Source organism: Gordionus sp. m RMFG-2023, chromosome 1, assembly GCF_954871325.1.
Source record: "Gordionus sp. m RMFG-2023 chromosome 1, tfGorSpeb1-WG-v2, whole genome shotgun sequence".
NCBI lineage: Eukaryota > Metazoa > Nematomorpha > Gordioida > Chordodea > Parachordodidae > Gordionus > Gordionus sp. m RMFG-2023.
This window is the reverse complement of record NC_088775.1, coordinates 25,927,002-25,944,476: the sequence shown is the minus strand read 5'-3', so window position 1 is coordinate 25,944,476 and position 17,475 is coordinate 25,927,002. Positions and strand designations below refer to the sequence as shown.

The 17,475-nt window shown below is 26.8% G+C and overlaps 1 protein-coding gene across 2 annotated transcripts in view; it reads right to left on the bottom strand.

The window, feature by feature from the left end:
• Window positions 1-1,096: 1,096 nt before the first annotated feature.
• Window positions 1,097-17,475, bottom strand: part of LOC135931686 (aminoacylase-1-like) — a 62,663-nt gene continuing 46,284 nt past the window's right edge. The window contains exons 7-15 of one of the 2 annotated variants that reach the window (XM_065468954.1): window positions 16,461-16,607; window positions 15,854-15,927; window positions 10,865-10,914; window positions 10,581-10,644; window positions 9,962-10,004; window positions 9,486-9,592; window positions 6,167-6,246; window positions 6,017-6,077; window positions 1,097-1,790 (exon numbers count right to left, since the gene is read on the bottom strand). In XM_065468954.1, coding sequence (XP_065325026.1) covers window positions 1,632-1,790; window positions 6,017-6,077; window positions 6,167-6,246; window positions 9,486-9,592; window positions 9,962-10,004; window positions 10,581-10,644; window positions 10,865-10,914; window positions 15,854-15,927; window positions 16,461-16,607 — 785 coding nt within the window. In that variant the 3' untranslated portion in view covers window positions 1,097-1,631. Of the gene's footprint in view, window positions 1,791-2,200; window positions 2,357-6,016; window positions 6,078-6,166; window positions 6,247-9,485; window positions 9,593-9,961; window positions 10,005-10,580; window positions 10,645-10,864; window positions 10,915-15,853; window positions 15,928-16,460; window positions 16,608-17,475 lie in introns of those variants that run through there. The other variant, XM_065468955.1, reaches the window with a different exon arrangement.

Here is a 17,475-nt window from a genome sequence, read left to right as displayed (position 1 = left end):
TAAATCACTTTAAATCGTTCATTTTGAATCAGAGTTTCTCGGCTACCATCATCCCATACCTAAATTATCTATTATTTCCCAGCAAATCAGGAGTTTAATGTAACATTTGATATATATTTTTTATACGGGTACAAAATATTGATTACATGTAAATGCAATTTTATTAAAAATACATAATGAAGAGGATATCTTTTATCAAAGAAATATTTAATTAAAAACAAATATAAGGGGGAAGGGAATATTGATTACTAATCGTTAGAAGGGGTTGGGAGGTAGAAATAGTTAATGATGTTGTGTAATCTATATCTATCATTTACAAAGAAATAATTACAATTAATTAAAAGTGGACCAAGTCACAATTGAAAATAGACCAAAATTAACACCCCATTCAAAATAGACCACAATTATAAATGAGCACACATGTCCGCCCTTTTAAAAAACACCATCATAAATCTCATTGTAACCTTTCTATAAAAATTGGTATTTTTTTAAACTCATTTTTCGCAATAATTATTTCCAATTTAACCAGTGTAAATTAAAAAATCAACATAATTTTATCAGTGTATTTTTAAAAAAGCCTATTTTAAAATTTAAAACATAACTAAAAGTTTTTAATAAATTTTTAACTTTTTTATATAGTAAAATATTATGATGAATCAAGAATTTTATTTATTGCTTTAAACAATTTATTTGTCCGTTGAATAACTATGAAATTAGTCTATAAATTAAATCTATAACAAATAAATTGGTGTCGGTTTTAATAATTTTATTTGATTATATATTCAATAACATTTCAATAGATTTTATAATGAGTTTTAATAATTATCGTAAATTATAGAAATATTATAACAGATAAATGTTCATATATAATAAAAAAATAAATTTGTTTAAAAAAAATCATTTCAAATTAGCATTGATTTATAAAGAGATCAATATATCAACCACACCTATCATTATTGTGAGTATATAAATAAATAACGTATCTATAAAATAAGTGATATAATTTTTTAGTAATTTTTATATACATACTTACATACATGTAAGTATTAAATTAAATTTAAAACTATATATTATTTGTAAATCTTTTGATGGGCATATAATTTAGAATTATAATAATATTATACATATAATTTTATAAATTGATTTACAATTGTTATGGAATTAATGATTGATTCCAACAACATAAAAAAATATTAGACATAATGAGCAAAATGTAAAATATGGGGTAAGCGAATTTGCTACCAATAAAAAAAATTAACAATAATAGGGAATAAAATAAAATATAGATTGTTAATTAAGATTTGATTAGATATATATTGTAAGTTATGATCTGCCTTAGAATACTATAAAATATTATATTAGTCAAATTAATAAACACAATTCCATGGTTCATAAAGAATCAAACTTTTTAAAATATTTATTGAACAATGAAGTAACAAAATGTAAATAAAAGTTTAAAATAATATATTAAAAATATATTTGATTTATAATATAAATATAAGGTTTTTAAAAAAATAGGTTATTCCGCATATCGATAAAATTTCACCATAATTATATTCCACCGGACTATTTTTCAGATATATTAAAACACCCAGGGAATTCGTTATAAATAACAATCGAAGTGTTAAAGTTTAAATTTTAATCAGAGGAGTATTTGCTAAAGACTGTAGTAAGTTTTTGTATATCTCGATACCGTTAAGATACGTGCCTTTATTAACGCATTCGTCATTATCGTGGGCAAGCATGGGAGTGTCATTAAACAACGATATACCATAACATGGAATATCTAACTAATAAAATATAAAATTAATTTAATTAAAATAAGCAAGAGGGTAAAATTTAGGTATTATTTTTGACTCTATACATAGTTTCAAACCCTTCAATGAAGAGGTGAAGTTTTTCAAGACCCAAAAGATTTTTAAAAAGTTTTTATTATAGAAAACAAATTAACTGGTAAAAGTTTCGTGTATTTATATTGTATTAATATTTTTTAAAAGATACTAATGTTTTCTGGGGAGGTAGAAAACACTTTTTATTTATCAAAATATATAGACGTTTAAATGAAAGATTTTGGATCGTTGTGCATAAGGCAAAGGCGGCCTGCACCATAACGGGGAAAGGGTTCCTTATCTATTTTTACTTAATATTCTGTTCGATGGAAATGAGAAATACCTAGCATAACTCTGTTGTTGTACAACACTAGAAAGCTTAGCGTTCAAATCGCATATCGCGTAAAATACATCGCTTGAAAATACTGAAAATCAAACATCCGGTTCCGTATATAATTTTCAGGAAGAGATGCTTCCGAGGCTATTAACTTGGACGGGACGAGCCCACATCCACAACGTTTGACTTTCTTTATTTTAAAATATCAATGCTGTAAATTTATGTGAGGATCATGATAAAACAATTTTAAAAATGATTAGTCCCACCACATAGCTTAAATGACTTCTTTTTTTTTACCCTGTATTAAGAAAATGAATAGATTGTTTAATAACAATTTCGTGTAGTTGAAGAATTATCTATCATTTTAACAAACAAATAGCATCCTAATATTTAATATGAGGGCATATCCCATTTATCAAAAAAGAAATTATATGTTCTTTTTGTAATAGAAACAATTAGCCTCAAAGGCAATTAAATATATGATGAATTTAAAATATATATATTATTAATTGTGTACGACGATTAATTGTTTGTTTTGTAAAATATATATATACTGCGGTACAAAAGGTAAAAAGATGTTAAATTTATAATAAAAATTGGTTTCATCACAATGGCGCAGTCGTTTCAAATGGAGAAATATAATATAAAGGAGTGCAATATGTAAGTTTATTTATCAAAAATGGAATTCATATTTAAAATCGCAAAAATAGAAGACAAAAAATCATTTTTATTAGCGAATATTGGATTAGAGGTTTATTCTAAATTATTTAATTTGTGTTTGCCAAAGACATTAGAGGAAATATCATATGATGACATAATTAAACTTTTAAAAAATTATTATATGAAGAAGACAAACTTCATGTTAGAAAGATATTATTTCTTTAAAATGGAACAAGAAAAAGATGAAACCATCGTAGAGTATATTAATAAATTAAAGATAAAGGCAAAGACGTATGAATTTAAAGATATGTATAATACAGTATTGCGGGACAAATTAGTGTCAGGAATTAATAATGGAAAAATATTAATGAAATTAGTTTTAGTAAATGGTCTGAAATACAAAAAATGACGATGAATAATTTTACTGAAGTAAGAAAATTGTTGTTAAGACTTTTTGCTATTTTCGGTTACCCCAATACGATTGTTACGGATAATGGACCCCCATTTCAAAGTAGAGAATTTAGTCTATTTTGCAAACAATTATCAATTAAAAATGTATATAGTGCCCCATACCACCCTAGAACCAACGGAGAAGCGGAGCGATTAGTACAAACTTTTAAATTTTTTAAAAAAAAACATAATGATTATAATAAAATACAAGATTTTTTGTTTAATTATCGAAATAAGCCACAAATAACCACAAAACAATCACTAAGTTCAATTATGCTTAAATTTCAACCCATAGGACCTTTACAATTAATAAAACCAATTTATCCTCATCCATATATACCTCAGTTACCAGGTTTTTTTAATATAAATGAAAAAATATATGCAAAAGATTTTAAAAAAGATAATTGGATACCAGGTATCATCGTTAAAAGAGCAGGACCAATGACGTTTTTAGTTGAAACTAAATTAGGGGTATGGAGAAGACATATTAATCAATTAAAACATAGGTTCGACAACTCCGATTTAAAAAATAGAGAGGAGGGAAGAGAAGAAACGATGCAAACTACACTACAAATGAATGAAAATGATCATATACAAAATTCGATAGCAAAAGACATAGATCCTATACACGAATTGGTGACCAAAGACATGGACCCAATACAAGACTCAATAAACAAAGACACCATCATAAATGATAAGATGAAAATCGACAGTAATGAGCAAACGGTGGTAGAGAACGAAAGTACAAGCAGCCGTTATCCAAAACGTAAGAAAACAATTTATACCGTTTCAAATCGAGAGCCCAAAAAGGAGAGAATAGATGTAATAGAAACAATTAGCCTCAAAGGCAATTAAATATATGATGAATTTAAAATATATATATTATTAATTGTGTACGACGATTAATTGTTTGTTTTGTAAAATATATATATACTGCGGTACAAAAGGTAAAAAGATGTTAAATTTATAATAAAAATTGGTTTCATCAAACTTTTGATATTTATAATGAAATGTGAATTGATAAATATTTTGTAAGGCATTAAAATATCAAATCCCGAGAAGAAAAGTGACTTTAATTAATATATTGAGACCATGAAAAAAATACGTGGCATATGAAGCTATTTCGAATTGTTATCATCCTGCAACGGACAGTATGTTAAAATAAATTGTATTTTAGGTTTCTTTTTAGCTAATACGATGTATATTTAAATTTTATTCAAAAATAACTCAAAAGTTAATTATCAAACTGTATAAAAGTTATAGGATAGGAATTTTACACATACTAAGATAGATTCGGCAAGATCGTTTCAAATGAATGTCAAAACATGCTCAACAAATAATCTAGCTATTTTCCCCAATAAATTATTATTTTTTAAATATTAATTTTATTGTCAAATAATCACATACTTTAAAAATATATTAAAACTTATATAAATAATAGGATTTTTTTTAAAAAAATAAATATATATTAAGAATCCCGTTCCGTTGAATACCTAAATTTCAAACAGGCCCTTTGAGGAAAATCCCAATAACATAATTTTAAATGCAAACTCAGGCTAAGAATGGTTGGAAGCCATCCCCAGTTCCAATCTTGGCCTCTTCACGACTGGCGAACAGGTATATTCATAGCCCTTCGCTTTAGCTGTAAAGTACTCTCCATTTGCATCAATTGTGGCCAGCCCATCGAATCGAATGCCTAACATCCCTTGAACTGCAAGTTCTTTCGCGGACAACAACCCCGCCATAAATACATCAACAATATTCTCCGTGGCCTTCAAAAAAGTTAATATCCCATCCACCCTCAACCAGTGGGCCTTTTAAATGAAAACGCTAAACGTCCTGATGGTATATCCCTCATTCCCTAGACTAACGGTCCCCCGCTGGCCTGGGACTATACTTGTGCCAATTTTGTAGCAGAATCCAACCTCTCATTTTCTGCCATCGAAAAGGCAGAAGTCCTTAAAAAAACAAATATGCTGGTTTCACCAACACAGCGTTCATACTAATATTTATCAATACCTTAGCCATGTCCGAAATTGAGGCCCTCAATTTCATTAAACCATAGAGGAAAAATGAGGTAGATCACAGGGGACCCCAAAGAAAGATTTTACCTTCGTCTTTTAAAGCATTCACTCTTCTCTAGGGTGTTATTAAATATATTTTTAAGTTCTTTATAATGTTTTTCTATATAAAATATACATATTTTTTTTATGTTTTTTTTAAAATATATTTTTAATTTGATTTTAAATTAAAACTGCTTTTGTAAAAATAAAAATTTTAGTACCGAAAAAAAATTATATGAACTAAAATTAAAAAAGCAGGGGATGGGGGATTAAAAAGATATATTGTAAATATTGTCTGGCATAGAGCAGAGAATAGAGATAAAATTGGATCTGCATATCTCAATGGATATTCTTTGTCTTAAGCATGAATTTTCTTTAGGATCTCCAGATTTATTTATAGCGCTTTTTTTAAATTTGAAAAATCCGATTTTGCCGGAAATATATTCCCACGTGTATAAATCATACCCCATAAATTTCAGACAAAATTATAAGATATTATATGTACTGTCTGACTTACCATGCATATTGTTGGTAACATGCATACCTCGCGATGTAAGATATAATAATCGTGCATACAAAATTATTTTTTATTTATTTATCTTTAAATTATATCAAATGATGATATTAGTAAAATACATTATATTGGGAACGCAAATTGTTTAATAAATAATTCTTACTTCTCTTAAAAATCGGCTATCAGTAGCTCCACCGGTTATGCAGGGCTTAAGAGCCAAGTCCCTGTATAAATATCAATAAGAAAAGTATAAAATAAAAAAAAATATACAGTTTAATATTTTAAAAATATATAATGAAGAGTTAAATATTACATTTTCTTGGCAACGCGAGAAATAGCATCCCACCAAACGAATCCGGGTTCAATAGAGGACATAATAGGTTTACAGGATCGCTTTTATAAAAAATTAAGATAAAATTGTACTACTAAACTATTATTTTAGATCTATAAAGTACCATTTTAAATCAAACGTATCAATTGTACATTGAAAATGACATCGGAAACTAGGGATGTAAAAAAAATTGAAAAAAAGTATTATTTTTTCGAATATAAAATAGGCGGAAAAAATAAAATGAAATTATGAAATGCTCATGTACTAAATTTATAGAATGATTGCGATAGTGAAAAAAAACTTCTATAAAATATTGGTAGGCTATATTTCAAATTGAAATTCCCCGCTCTTCAATACAATCGACCTTATTGTCAAAATCGCCAAATGTGAAATATGTGCATTTCTCTTTACCTCAGGGCATTCTTTTCAAATCTGTCAGTAGTCAATAACAATAACCTTGACTCAATTACCTCAATAGGCAGCCAAGAAGCAACAAATGATTTACTTCGTCTCCAAAAATCTTTTCTAACCTCAAACCAATGCTTTTATCCACACATCATTTTTCTTTTTCATTTAAATAAAAAAACCTTCTGTAATGCCAAAGAAGCATTCCGTTCCTTTTCCGATTTACTCTAATTAAGACTTATTCGTAAACCATGAACATCAAATTAAGGAATAATCTCGAATTTAATCTTCAATATGAATGTGACTAACTCCAAAATGTCCAGAGAATCCTAATATATTAACACTTTTCGAGGGCTATAGCCATTATGTTGTTCATTGTATTGTATGTGGCTGACATAGCGGACTGAAAAATAGGTAACGTAGTAGATGGATGATGTCTGTTGTTATCTACGTTGTTATCTACCTGGGTATTATGCAGAGAATGGATAAAATAAGAAACAATATTGCTACCTTAAATAATGAAATAGAAATCCTCAATTGTTCTGAAAAAATGGAGGAGGCCGGAAATTCTAATTAGTGATTGCCTCGATCCAATGGCTTCAATATCCCCTAAGACTGTGAAGCAAAATATACCCCCCCCCCTTAAAAAAGAAGTACCAATATTTATAAAATATTTTCATCCATCTAAATGAAATTATAAATTGTAAGAAAAGAAATTAAATGGTAGTTTTTAACAATTAACTAAATTAATCATTTCGATGAATTAATGGAAGAAAGAAATTGCAAACGTATTTATAACATTATCAATACCTAATTCTGTAAATAATACTTTTTCCACTGACATACATTATTTAGAAAAAGATTTTTCATGGTGCCTCGAAGTCGATATTTAATCGGCTTGATTCTGCGCGTTATTCATTAATATTAATGGCATCACGATATATACGTACTATTTCTTTAGAGAAAGTTTTTGACTTAATTTTCTTCATATTATCACGACGAGAATAAGATGATATATTTTTAGATAAATTATTAAAAATTTTATTCAACCATTGAATCATGCTCTTATTGTATTACAATTAGTTATCTGCATAGGGCCTAATTTCAAGCCCGGCCCGACCCGAACCCGAATTTTTTTTAAAAATTTACCCTTCAGCCAGGCCCGAATTTATTTAAATATAGAAATTAATTTTTATAATTACTCAAAATAAAAGACATATGTTATATGTCGTTTAATTTCAATAAATAAAATCAAATATTTTTATTTTACATATAAATTCAATATAAAATTGATAAATTTAGATATATTTAAAAAAATTCCAAAGTCCGACCCGACCCGGCCCGAATTTTTTAAAAAATATTAGGCCCGGCCCGAACCCGGTTAGTTTAAATAGAATTAGGCCTGAGCCCTGCACAGAGCCCGTTCGGGCCGGGCCTAACTTTGCAGATCTCTAGTTACAATACCATTTAAGATTCGTAAAAACACAATATCATTTGATAAAAAAATTCCAAATCTGTAATAATTTTTAAATCTCGTTAAAATTGAAACTTTCATCCTTTTTCTTTCTATCGTCCCTTATATTTTGGAATCGTAATCATTTATCAAACAATTATATTCTTTTTATTAATATTTGTGGGCATTGTTTTAAACAGAAAGGAAATGAGGATTAAAATGAAATGGATTTAAATTGTTAAATAAATGCATGTATCCTCATCCAATCTTAAATTTGTCATGTTTTATATAATAATTTTATATTAACCAATGAAGAAAGGGGATTTTATTATTGGTTAAAGGGGTAAAACAATAAATGAAATTAAAATGTGAAATAATATTTTTTTTTGCAAAACTTTAAAATTTAATCATTTTGATTAAAATGTAAAGATAAATTTCAATAAAAATACCACCATCATGAAGGGGTGGGGAATAAAATAATCCCCGTTTATTAAGATATTAAAAATTACAAAATTGATAAAATAGGAGAAAAAATTCCCTATAAATATATCCACGAAATAAAAATCCTCTAATAAAATGTTTAAAAATTTTAAGAAAATCAATTCAGGGGAATTATTTTCTAAGAATTATTATGGGAAATTTTTTTCCAGGGAATTATTTTTGGCTTACCAATATTTACCTACTTGAAGCAATTGCATAAAAAATTTGCAAGTCCATGCAAATTTTATGAAGCAGTTGCTTCGTACCCATTTTTTCTATCATTGCTTAGATTTGTTCATAATGATTATCGATAAAATTTTATGAAGAGTAAGGCCAGGCGAGTTAAAATACGAAAAGACCGTCGCGGCTCTAAATTCTTCTTACGTTCCGGTCCTCCCATTTTAAATACCCATATCAAATTTTTTTTCCCAATGATAATTAAGGCTATATCTCTCCTCTATGGTTATCTATTTTTATAACAACCGTTTTATAAATCAATTTTGTTTGATATAGGTATTATGTTTTATGTAATTGTAATCGGATCATATCATGAACAGCTTGTTTATTTTTTTGTGAGTTTACTAAATTATTTATTGATTGATATTTTAGTCAGATAGTAAAATAGAAAGAAATATTCATATTGTAATATATTTTCAAGTAGTATTAATAAAAATATTTACTTGAAATTAAAAAAAATATATCAAAATTTTAATGCCTGATTTAATATATTATATTAACAAATAAACAGAAATTTATTAGTTATCTTATAAATTTAAAAAATATAAAATTAGCATATCAAACAGGTTCACAGGTCCTTATAGAGGATTAGTTCAGGGGCGAGGCAACAAAATTGCTAAGATTTAAGATAAATAATAACAATTATACTGATTCGGGTTGATTCCCTTGACTCTAATCTAATATTAATGTGTTAATCATTTACTAAACGAGTATAGATTGTAAAACCTGGTGAAATTTGTAAGTTATTCCATCGCCCGCCGCATCTACCCAAGATTTCCACAAATTTTCGAAATCGCTCAAATCAACTCTCGGGGTCACACGCATATCGAAAGCTTTTTTTTAAAAAAAGGTGCTCAAGATAAATAAGTAGATATGATTTATTTTAATGTGGCGTTCGAACTCGAGTCAAGCCTTTTAGGTCTACCCCGGTCCAAGGGAAGAATAGATATAGCTTAACATCGGGAGGTCTACAGGTGTATTAGGGGTCTAATATGCAAAATGCAAGCTTAATGTTAACTAGCTAGCTAATTTTTTTTTTAGAAATCTTAATTTTTTTCATTCGTATTTTTATTAATTACATTAATTTATGTCTTAATATTTCTATATCAATTTTTGAGTAATGTTTTTAACAACATTAAGATTGACAAAACGTTGATTTAAAAAAAAACTTATACACAATTAATTCATGTAGTTAAATTTACTGCAATATATTTCGGAAGGTACCACGTTAAACGCAACTCCAGCCTTATTAGTATAAACAGAAAATGAATGATCATTTATTTTTAAATAAATTAAAAAATCTATTTTATAAAATTTAAAAAAAATCTATTTTATAAAATTTAAAAAAAATCTATTTTATAAAATTAAAAATATCTATTTTATAAAAAAAGAATATTTTTTTACGACTATTTATTGAACCTCCCCCCACCCTCAACTCCCCCAACCTCCTTATAATAAAAATTGCGAGTGATTCACTCACAAATCAGGGAAGATTAACTATGAATTTGATATTTTATTTTTCCCAGGATTTTCAAATACATTTTCCCCAAGCGTATATTGTTATTATTATCGTTCAAATAGTCCTATTACAAATTATAAAATTGGGGGAAATGAATTTTTAAGGTCCGGAACTATTCGAGAACGTTTCGGTTTATCGGATTTTCTTCGTTAGCTCCAAATGGTAAACTGGAAAGAAAAAGTAATATTTTAAATTTTGGGAGAAAGAAGTTTTGGGCCCCTTATTTAAACCCTTTCCAAGAAACATTTCGAATATTCAAGATTCGTTTCTGATTGAAGTAAATGTTCCCTGCCTTTTAATACTTTTAATTGAGTCAGATTGATAGTGGTTACGTCTCCTAAAGTCAACTCGGAATCCGTTATCAATCTATATGTATTTTATTTATATCAATGTTTATTATGCATTTATTACATTTCATCACATAAAATTATGTTATATTAACAAATGTACAACTTATATTAAAAAAAGGAGTCTTTAAAATAATCTTTTAAAAAGTTTAACATAATAATGCCATCTACATTTGAAAAGTTTATATAATTGAATAATGATCATAATTTTATTTTTAAAAAGATCGAAAAAATGTAACCTTTTACGTTCTTGCTCGCGATACTCCATACAAGAAATGAGTAATTTTTGCTGAAAAAAAATAAATTATTGATTATTTGGATGAAATATAATATTTTGAAATAATAATTTTTTATTAATTAAATTCTTTTTCATGTTATTATTTATTTTTAAATGATAGATTCATATTAAATGATAGATTCATATTAAATTTAAAGGTATTTGATCATTATGATTTGTTATTAATGATGAGGTGTGAGACATTTAAATTAAAAGAAATTTTGTCATTATGATTGGTTTTTAATCAAGCATCAGTTGATTACACAACTGCATTTAAACCCTTCCCCCCCCCCTCCCGCCAACGATTGTTACCAATATTCCCCTGTCACTATCTTATTATTTTGGCAATTGAATTTTTGTTTGAAAAAAGATATCACCTTGATTATGTATTTTTAATTTGTATTTACCTGTAATCGATATTATGGTAACGGAATGATCCGTCCTTTATAAACAAATATTATAGAAAATGTTCCAATAAGCCCCTGATTTGCAGGGAAATAATAAAATGATTTATGTATTGGATTATGGTAGCCGGAAAGCTCTAGCTCAAAATGAATGATTAAAGTATGGAACTATGGTAGACGATGAATTCTGAAGAGAAATCAACAATTCAAAGTGATTTCCGTATGGGATTATGGTATAGGCTCTAACGCAAAATGAATGATAGGAGATGACTGATTCAAAATAATCTTTGAAAATAATTTTTTTTTGAAATTCTATGTAATAATATTTAATTGGAATGTTATCACGCGATTTGTAAAGGCTAAAAGCAAATTTTGGGAATTATATGAAATAATATTATTTTTTTGGGAAGGTATCAGGCGGTCTGTGAAGGATGAGCGTATCGTAGATTTATATTATACTTAATTTCATTTAGGCCAAAAACGAATTATTTGTTATTCGAAATTCGATTCATATTTTACGAATACGAATAGCACAATTATTCGATTCGAAATTTCGAATCGAATATGAATAATGAGGAAAATTATTCGTATTATTCGAAATTATTTATATATAAATATTTGTAATTTTTCGCAAATATTTTATTTGTAAGTATAATAAAAAAGAAGTAATTAAATTTTCCGTGGATATCATTTTGTTTTATTTTATTTCCTATTATCAAATCATAAGTTGTATTATTTGCTGACAAAGTTTAATGGAGGAAAAGGAAAAGCCCCAAAGTAAACTAAAATATAACTATTTAATTTTGATGGTTTCTCTTTAATCATTTTTGGTGTTAAGAACAAGTCAAAACATTTTTATGGAGTGTGCCTCTTTCCCATATTCTTAAGCTCCTGGCAGATAAATAACTAAATTTTCTTGACTAGTTCTTCTTCCTTGATTAGGAAAATCCTTTTCCCATTTAGTAACCTTATTTTTTAGAAAATTTTAAAGACAATCATCTAATTCAGATAGTGTATCATAATCACTATCATAAAATATTCATTACTATTAATTACATTTTTATAATCACTTCTAATAAAATGATATTACATCTTAAATAATTTTATATTCAATTTTAAAACATGGTGTATAATTTATATACTACAAAATTAACAATAAAATTTTGAAGTTTTAATTACAGTGGCTTAGCCAGGATTTTCTCACTCAAATCTCCCATTTTTTATGAGCACTCAATTGCTTATATCTTAGACTATGTTAAATTTATTTTAAATTTGCATATAAGATATAACAAAATTTTAGAGAGTATTTCATTATAGATTTTATTTATTATATTAAAATACTTTAGCAGCATAAACTTTTATTTAATCATGTATTTATTTTTATTATTTAAAATAAATTTTAAAATGTAAATATTTTATATTTTATATAGATTATAATTTTTTTAATTTTATTGTATAAAAAATTACATAAAATATAAATAATTCTTATGCAAATACAGGTATTTAAAAAAAATATTAAAATATTTTCAAAATATAAATAATATTGTATTTGTACTTTGATTAAAAATAGTATTTGCATAAATTTTAAGAATATATTTAAAACTAATATAATCATATTGCAATTTTTTGATTTGAATTTATAAAGACAGGTCTAATTTTTAATTCATATAAAAATAATAAATAATTTTATTTTAAAAAAACAGCCTCCCCCATGCCTATGCTACTTAATTAATTTACTGTTTCTTAAGTTTTAAATTTTAAATATTTTTTATTTCAGCTGCTAATGTATTATTGATCTGGAATTTCTGGAAGGATGCTTGGATTTTATATGATATATATAATTTTAAATATATTCAAAGATCAATTAGAAAATCTTGATGGAAGAAGTTATGCTGAAGGACATAGTCAATCCTCAAATAGTTCTAGATCTACATCAATATCTGATCAAACTGATGTTAATGTTAGGCGGAAAAATTATTAATATGGAATCATTATCTGCATGATTCTAAAACAGAAACAGCTAGATGTAAAATATGTAATGTAGAAATAATGTGCAAGAAAGAACTACCTCGGCACTAATTAATCATAATAAAAGGTTTCATCAAAAAATTCAAAATAATAATACGATAAAAAACTATTTAAATGATGAATCAAAAACAAATGCTGATGATATTAATTAAAATTTTTACTCAAGTCAAATATACCATTTAAAATTCTCGCCACACAGGAATTCAAGTCATTGGTCAGAGCTTTGAATCCTGTCATAAAAATATGTTCAATACCCTCAATTAAACAATATATGAATGAGATTTATAATAAAGAATTCAATAAAATTAAAATAATTTAAAGTGCCAAATTAACTTTACCACTGACATATGGTCAAGCCCCACTAATGTACCATTTTTAAGGTTGACCTGCCACTTTATTGATGAAAAATGGGAGATAAAGTCATGGTTATTCGATATAGTGCCATTTACTGATTCACATTCTGGTGAAAATATATATAGTTTTCTCAAATTATAAAATCGACATATAAGTGTAACATAGAAATTACATGTGTTAATGCTAGCTCTAATTCGACTTTCATAAAAATTCTTCATATAAAACACCCAACTTGTAAAATTTTACATGTACAATGTTTTGCACACGTACTCAATTTAGTAGTACAAGAAATACTTAAGAAAGTAGACAGGCAATTATCAAAATTAAGAAAAATTATAAAGATTATTCGCAATTCTTTTACAAAGACAAATATTATGCAAAATGTATGCTCCTCCCTACTTCCCCATATGAAATATTTAAATTAAAATTAGACACATCCATCAGATGGAATAGCTCTTATTTAATGGTTGAAACAGCTATTAAAATGAAAAGGGCTATTGATAAAGTTGTGACTCAGATATATGATGATATATCTGATATCGAAGAAAGAAAACTGAGCGGAGTAATTTAATTTACTAATTATCATTTTTCATCAGGATGATTGGACTACTTTAATAAACATACAAAACAAATTAAAGACTTTTTTTGATTTTACCGAAGATATATGTGGTGACACATATCCTACTTTAAATCTTATCATCCCTTTTTATGTTTCTTTAATGGAACATTTAAATTCATTTGATCCCGATTTTATAAACCCTATCAGTGCTATTGACAAAATAGAAAATTATTATAACCTAACAAATATTGAAACCATAATATCAACCATATTAGATTCTAGATTAAAAGTGCAATTTTTTGAACAATTACCTGCGCCATATAATATAGATACAACAAATCAATTAAAAAAATTTAAGGGTATATATAATGGATACAAAGTAAAATGTAATATCGATACAACAACAGTTAACCCAATAGTACTATCAAATATGGATAGAATTTTTAAACAAAATATCACCTCATCAATATGTGAGGTTGAAACATATCTTGAATCAGTTTCAATAAGAGTCCGTTAGAATGGTGGAGATTGCATGGGGATCGTTTTCCCGTGTTGTCGAAAATGGCAATTGATATATTGTCAATTCAAGGATCTTAGGCTTCATGTGAGTGGTTGTTCTCAATGGGAACAAATATGGTAATGAAAAATAGAATGTTTTTGAAGGAGGATACTATTAGAAAGACTTTATGTTTAAAAAATTTTTTATTATCAAATTCGGATATACTATAATTATATTTTTTGTGTATTATATTTAGATGTTTATAAAATGAGATTATTGTACATTTTTAGAAAATTTTAATATTAGATTGAAAAAATAATTTAAATATTTTTTATAAGCAATTCTAATTCTAAAAATCGAACGTTTCTGGCCAATTTGTTTGGATAACGTTATATGAAATCATTTGGTTTTATTTCGTTTATTTTCTGTAAATTGTTATATGCTAATGACAATTAGTTTAGAGAATCCTTAAAAGTCTCATCTTAAAACATTATATCTGTTTATAATTTTTTTGCAAAAAATTATATATTTTTTATAAGCTTTATAAAAATTTTCGAATCGAATCGAATATTCGACGAATCGAAATGAATAATGATTTTATTATTCGTACGAATACGAATAGCGCAATTATTCTATTCGAATAATAGTATTATTTGATTCGATTTGTTTTTTTTGTAGGCCTAATTTTATCTAATACCATACGACAATCAAATATTTTATGCGTGTCGAATATCAATATTATGTCAATCCTTATTAATTCTGATCAATAGATATGTGATTTACAATTCTTTTGCTGGCAATAAAAGCGCGGATTAATTCTTAATAAAATAAAGTGATGGAGTTTAAAATTGAGAATATATACACACAGGGGCGTAACTAGCTTTACAATGTCGGAAGGGGGGGGGGCTAAAATAAATTTTTTAAATTTATTTTCAAAATTATCTTTAGCTAATATTTTTCTTATCTAAAATTACCTTCTTTTTTATTTATAGCTAACTTGCTATTTTAGTGTTAAATTCAAATTTTTCAGGGGGTTCCACCTCTCTACTGAAGTATATAGATACAAATTAGGAACTATTAAAATATGCATTATTAGTTTTTTTTTACGAATTTCGAAACGGCCGAATTTTCGATGAATCTGGATGCGTGTCCCGAGCTACCCGTTATCGTAACTAGCACAGCTTTATAAATGATCACGTGTTTTTTTTATATATAAAAGACAACAGGAATAAGTGGACTAACTGATTTAAAAAAAATAAAATAAAATTTTCGTTCGAGATGCCCGATACAGTTACCTTAAATATTCATTTTGATACCAAGACAATTTACTATTGTAAAGAAATATCTAGAAGAAAAATAATCCCAAAATCACGTGAAATTATTTTTTTCTGTCGTTATTTTAAAAACTTTTTCGGTTCGAATATGTTAGTTGGAGGAGAAATTTGTACAAAGAATTTATAAAATTATATTTAAAAAAAGATTAGTTTTCTAATAATTTTGTGTTTGCTTTCTCATATATAAAAATATAATTTTTTTAAATAGTAAATTGTCACAATTTTGGCTCTATATAACTTAAAAGATGAAAAGTATTGGAAGATCAGTTTTTTCAGCTCTTTTCATTTCTTCGTCTCGTTCTCATCTATTATATATTTATTTTGGTCGTTTCTTTACCCTATTTCCCTAACTTTGGGGCAAATTTTATTTTTTTATTTACTTCTCACAGCCCTTTCGGCGTAATGCACGTAGAATTCTTGTGTCGGGGAGGCTCGTCCTTCCCCCAAAACGACGCACACCTTCAAATCCTTGAAATATTGAGATTGTGCCAAAGCATCCATTCCCTTTTGGCCTCCAATCTCTTCGTCTATTTAAAAAAAAACTATTAATAAAAAATAATATAGATAAATTCAGATATGTTAGCTAGGTTTTGGACATATGATGCCACCCAATGCTAATGGACAGAAATTTCATAGCCTGCGCTATTAGTACCCTTTCTAGATTGGCGTGTATTTTATTATTCGCTCTTTTTCTTGTGCTTACATGAGAGTGCTTATAATTGTAGCAACCTTTTAGATATTTGTTAAACTCATTACATAAAACACCACTTCGTACATTTTAAAGCTTTGCGTTGGGCCTATCTTTTCAGGGGAAACCTGATTTGAGAAATAAAAATCTTCAAATTTTTGTCCGATCCGATCCTAGATTTGTATATTCTTTTCAAACGAGTTTGATTGGATCCGAAAATTTTATTTAAAAATAGGTTCGAGTCCTATTCGATATTTTCTAAATAAGGCTGTTAGTTAAAAAAGACTCGATATTTCAATAAATCGTAAAAAATAAAGGGCTTTTAAGGATAAAAACAAATGAATATTGTAAAAACAAAATAATTTAAAAAATTTTTTCGAGGACCCGACTCTAAATAAATTTTAAAATTAAGATTCGAATTCAACCGCGCCCGAAAAGGTCTGCCCATTTGGTCCGGGCGGAGTTATAGTTTATAATGTTAGACAATTCACGTATGGAAATCAGTCAATACGCATATTTTCTTAGTCATTATCAATATGTTGTCGCTCGGTTATTGGAGTGCTTCAATTAACATTTTTAAAGGAAAAAAAAAATTGAATTGGCCTTATAAATGCAAACGTTTATTTATGTGCAAACCAAAATTTGGATAAAAATATTAAATATTGAAATTATGTCGATTTTTACTTTGCTTATTATTTTAATTAATT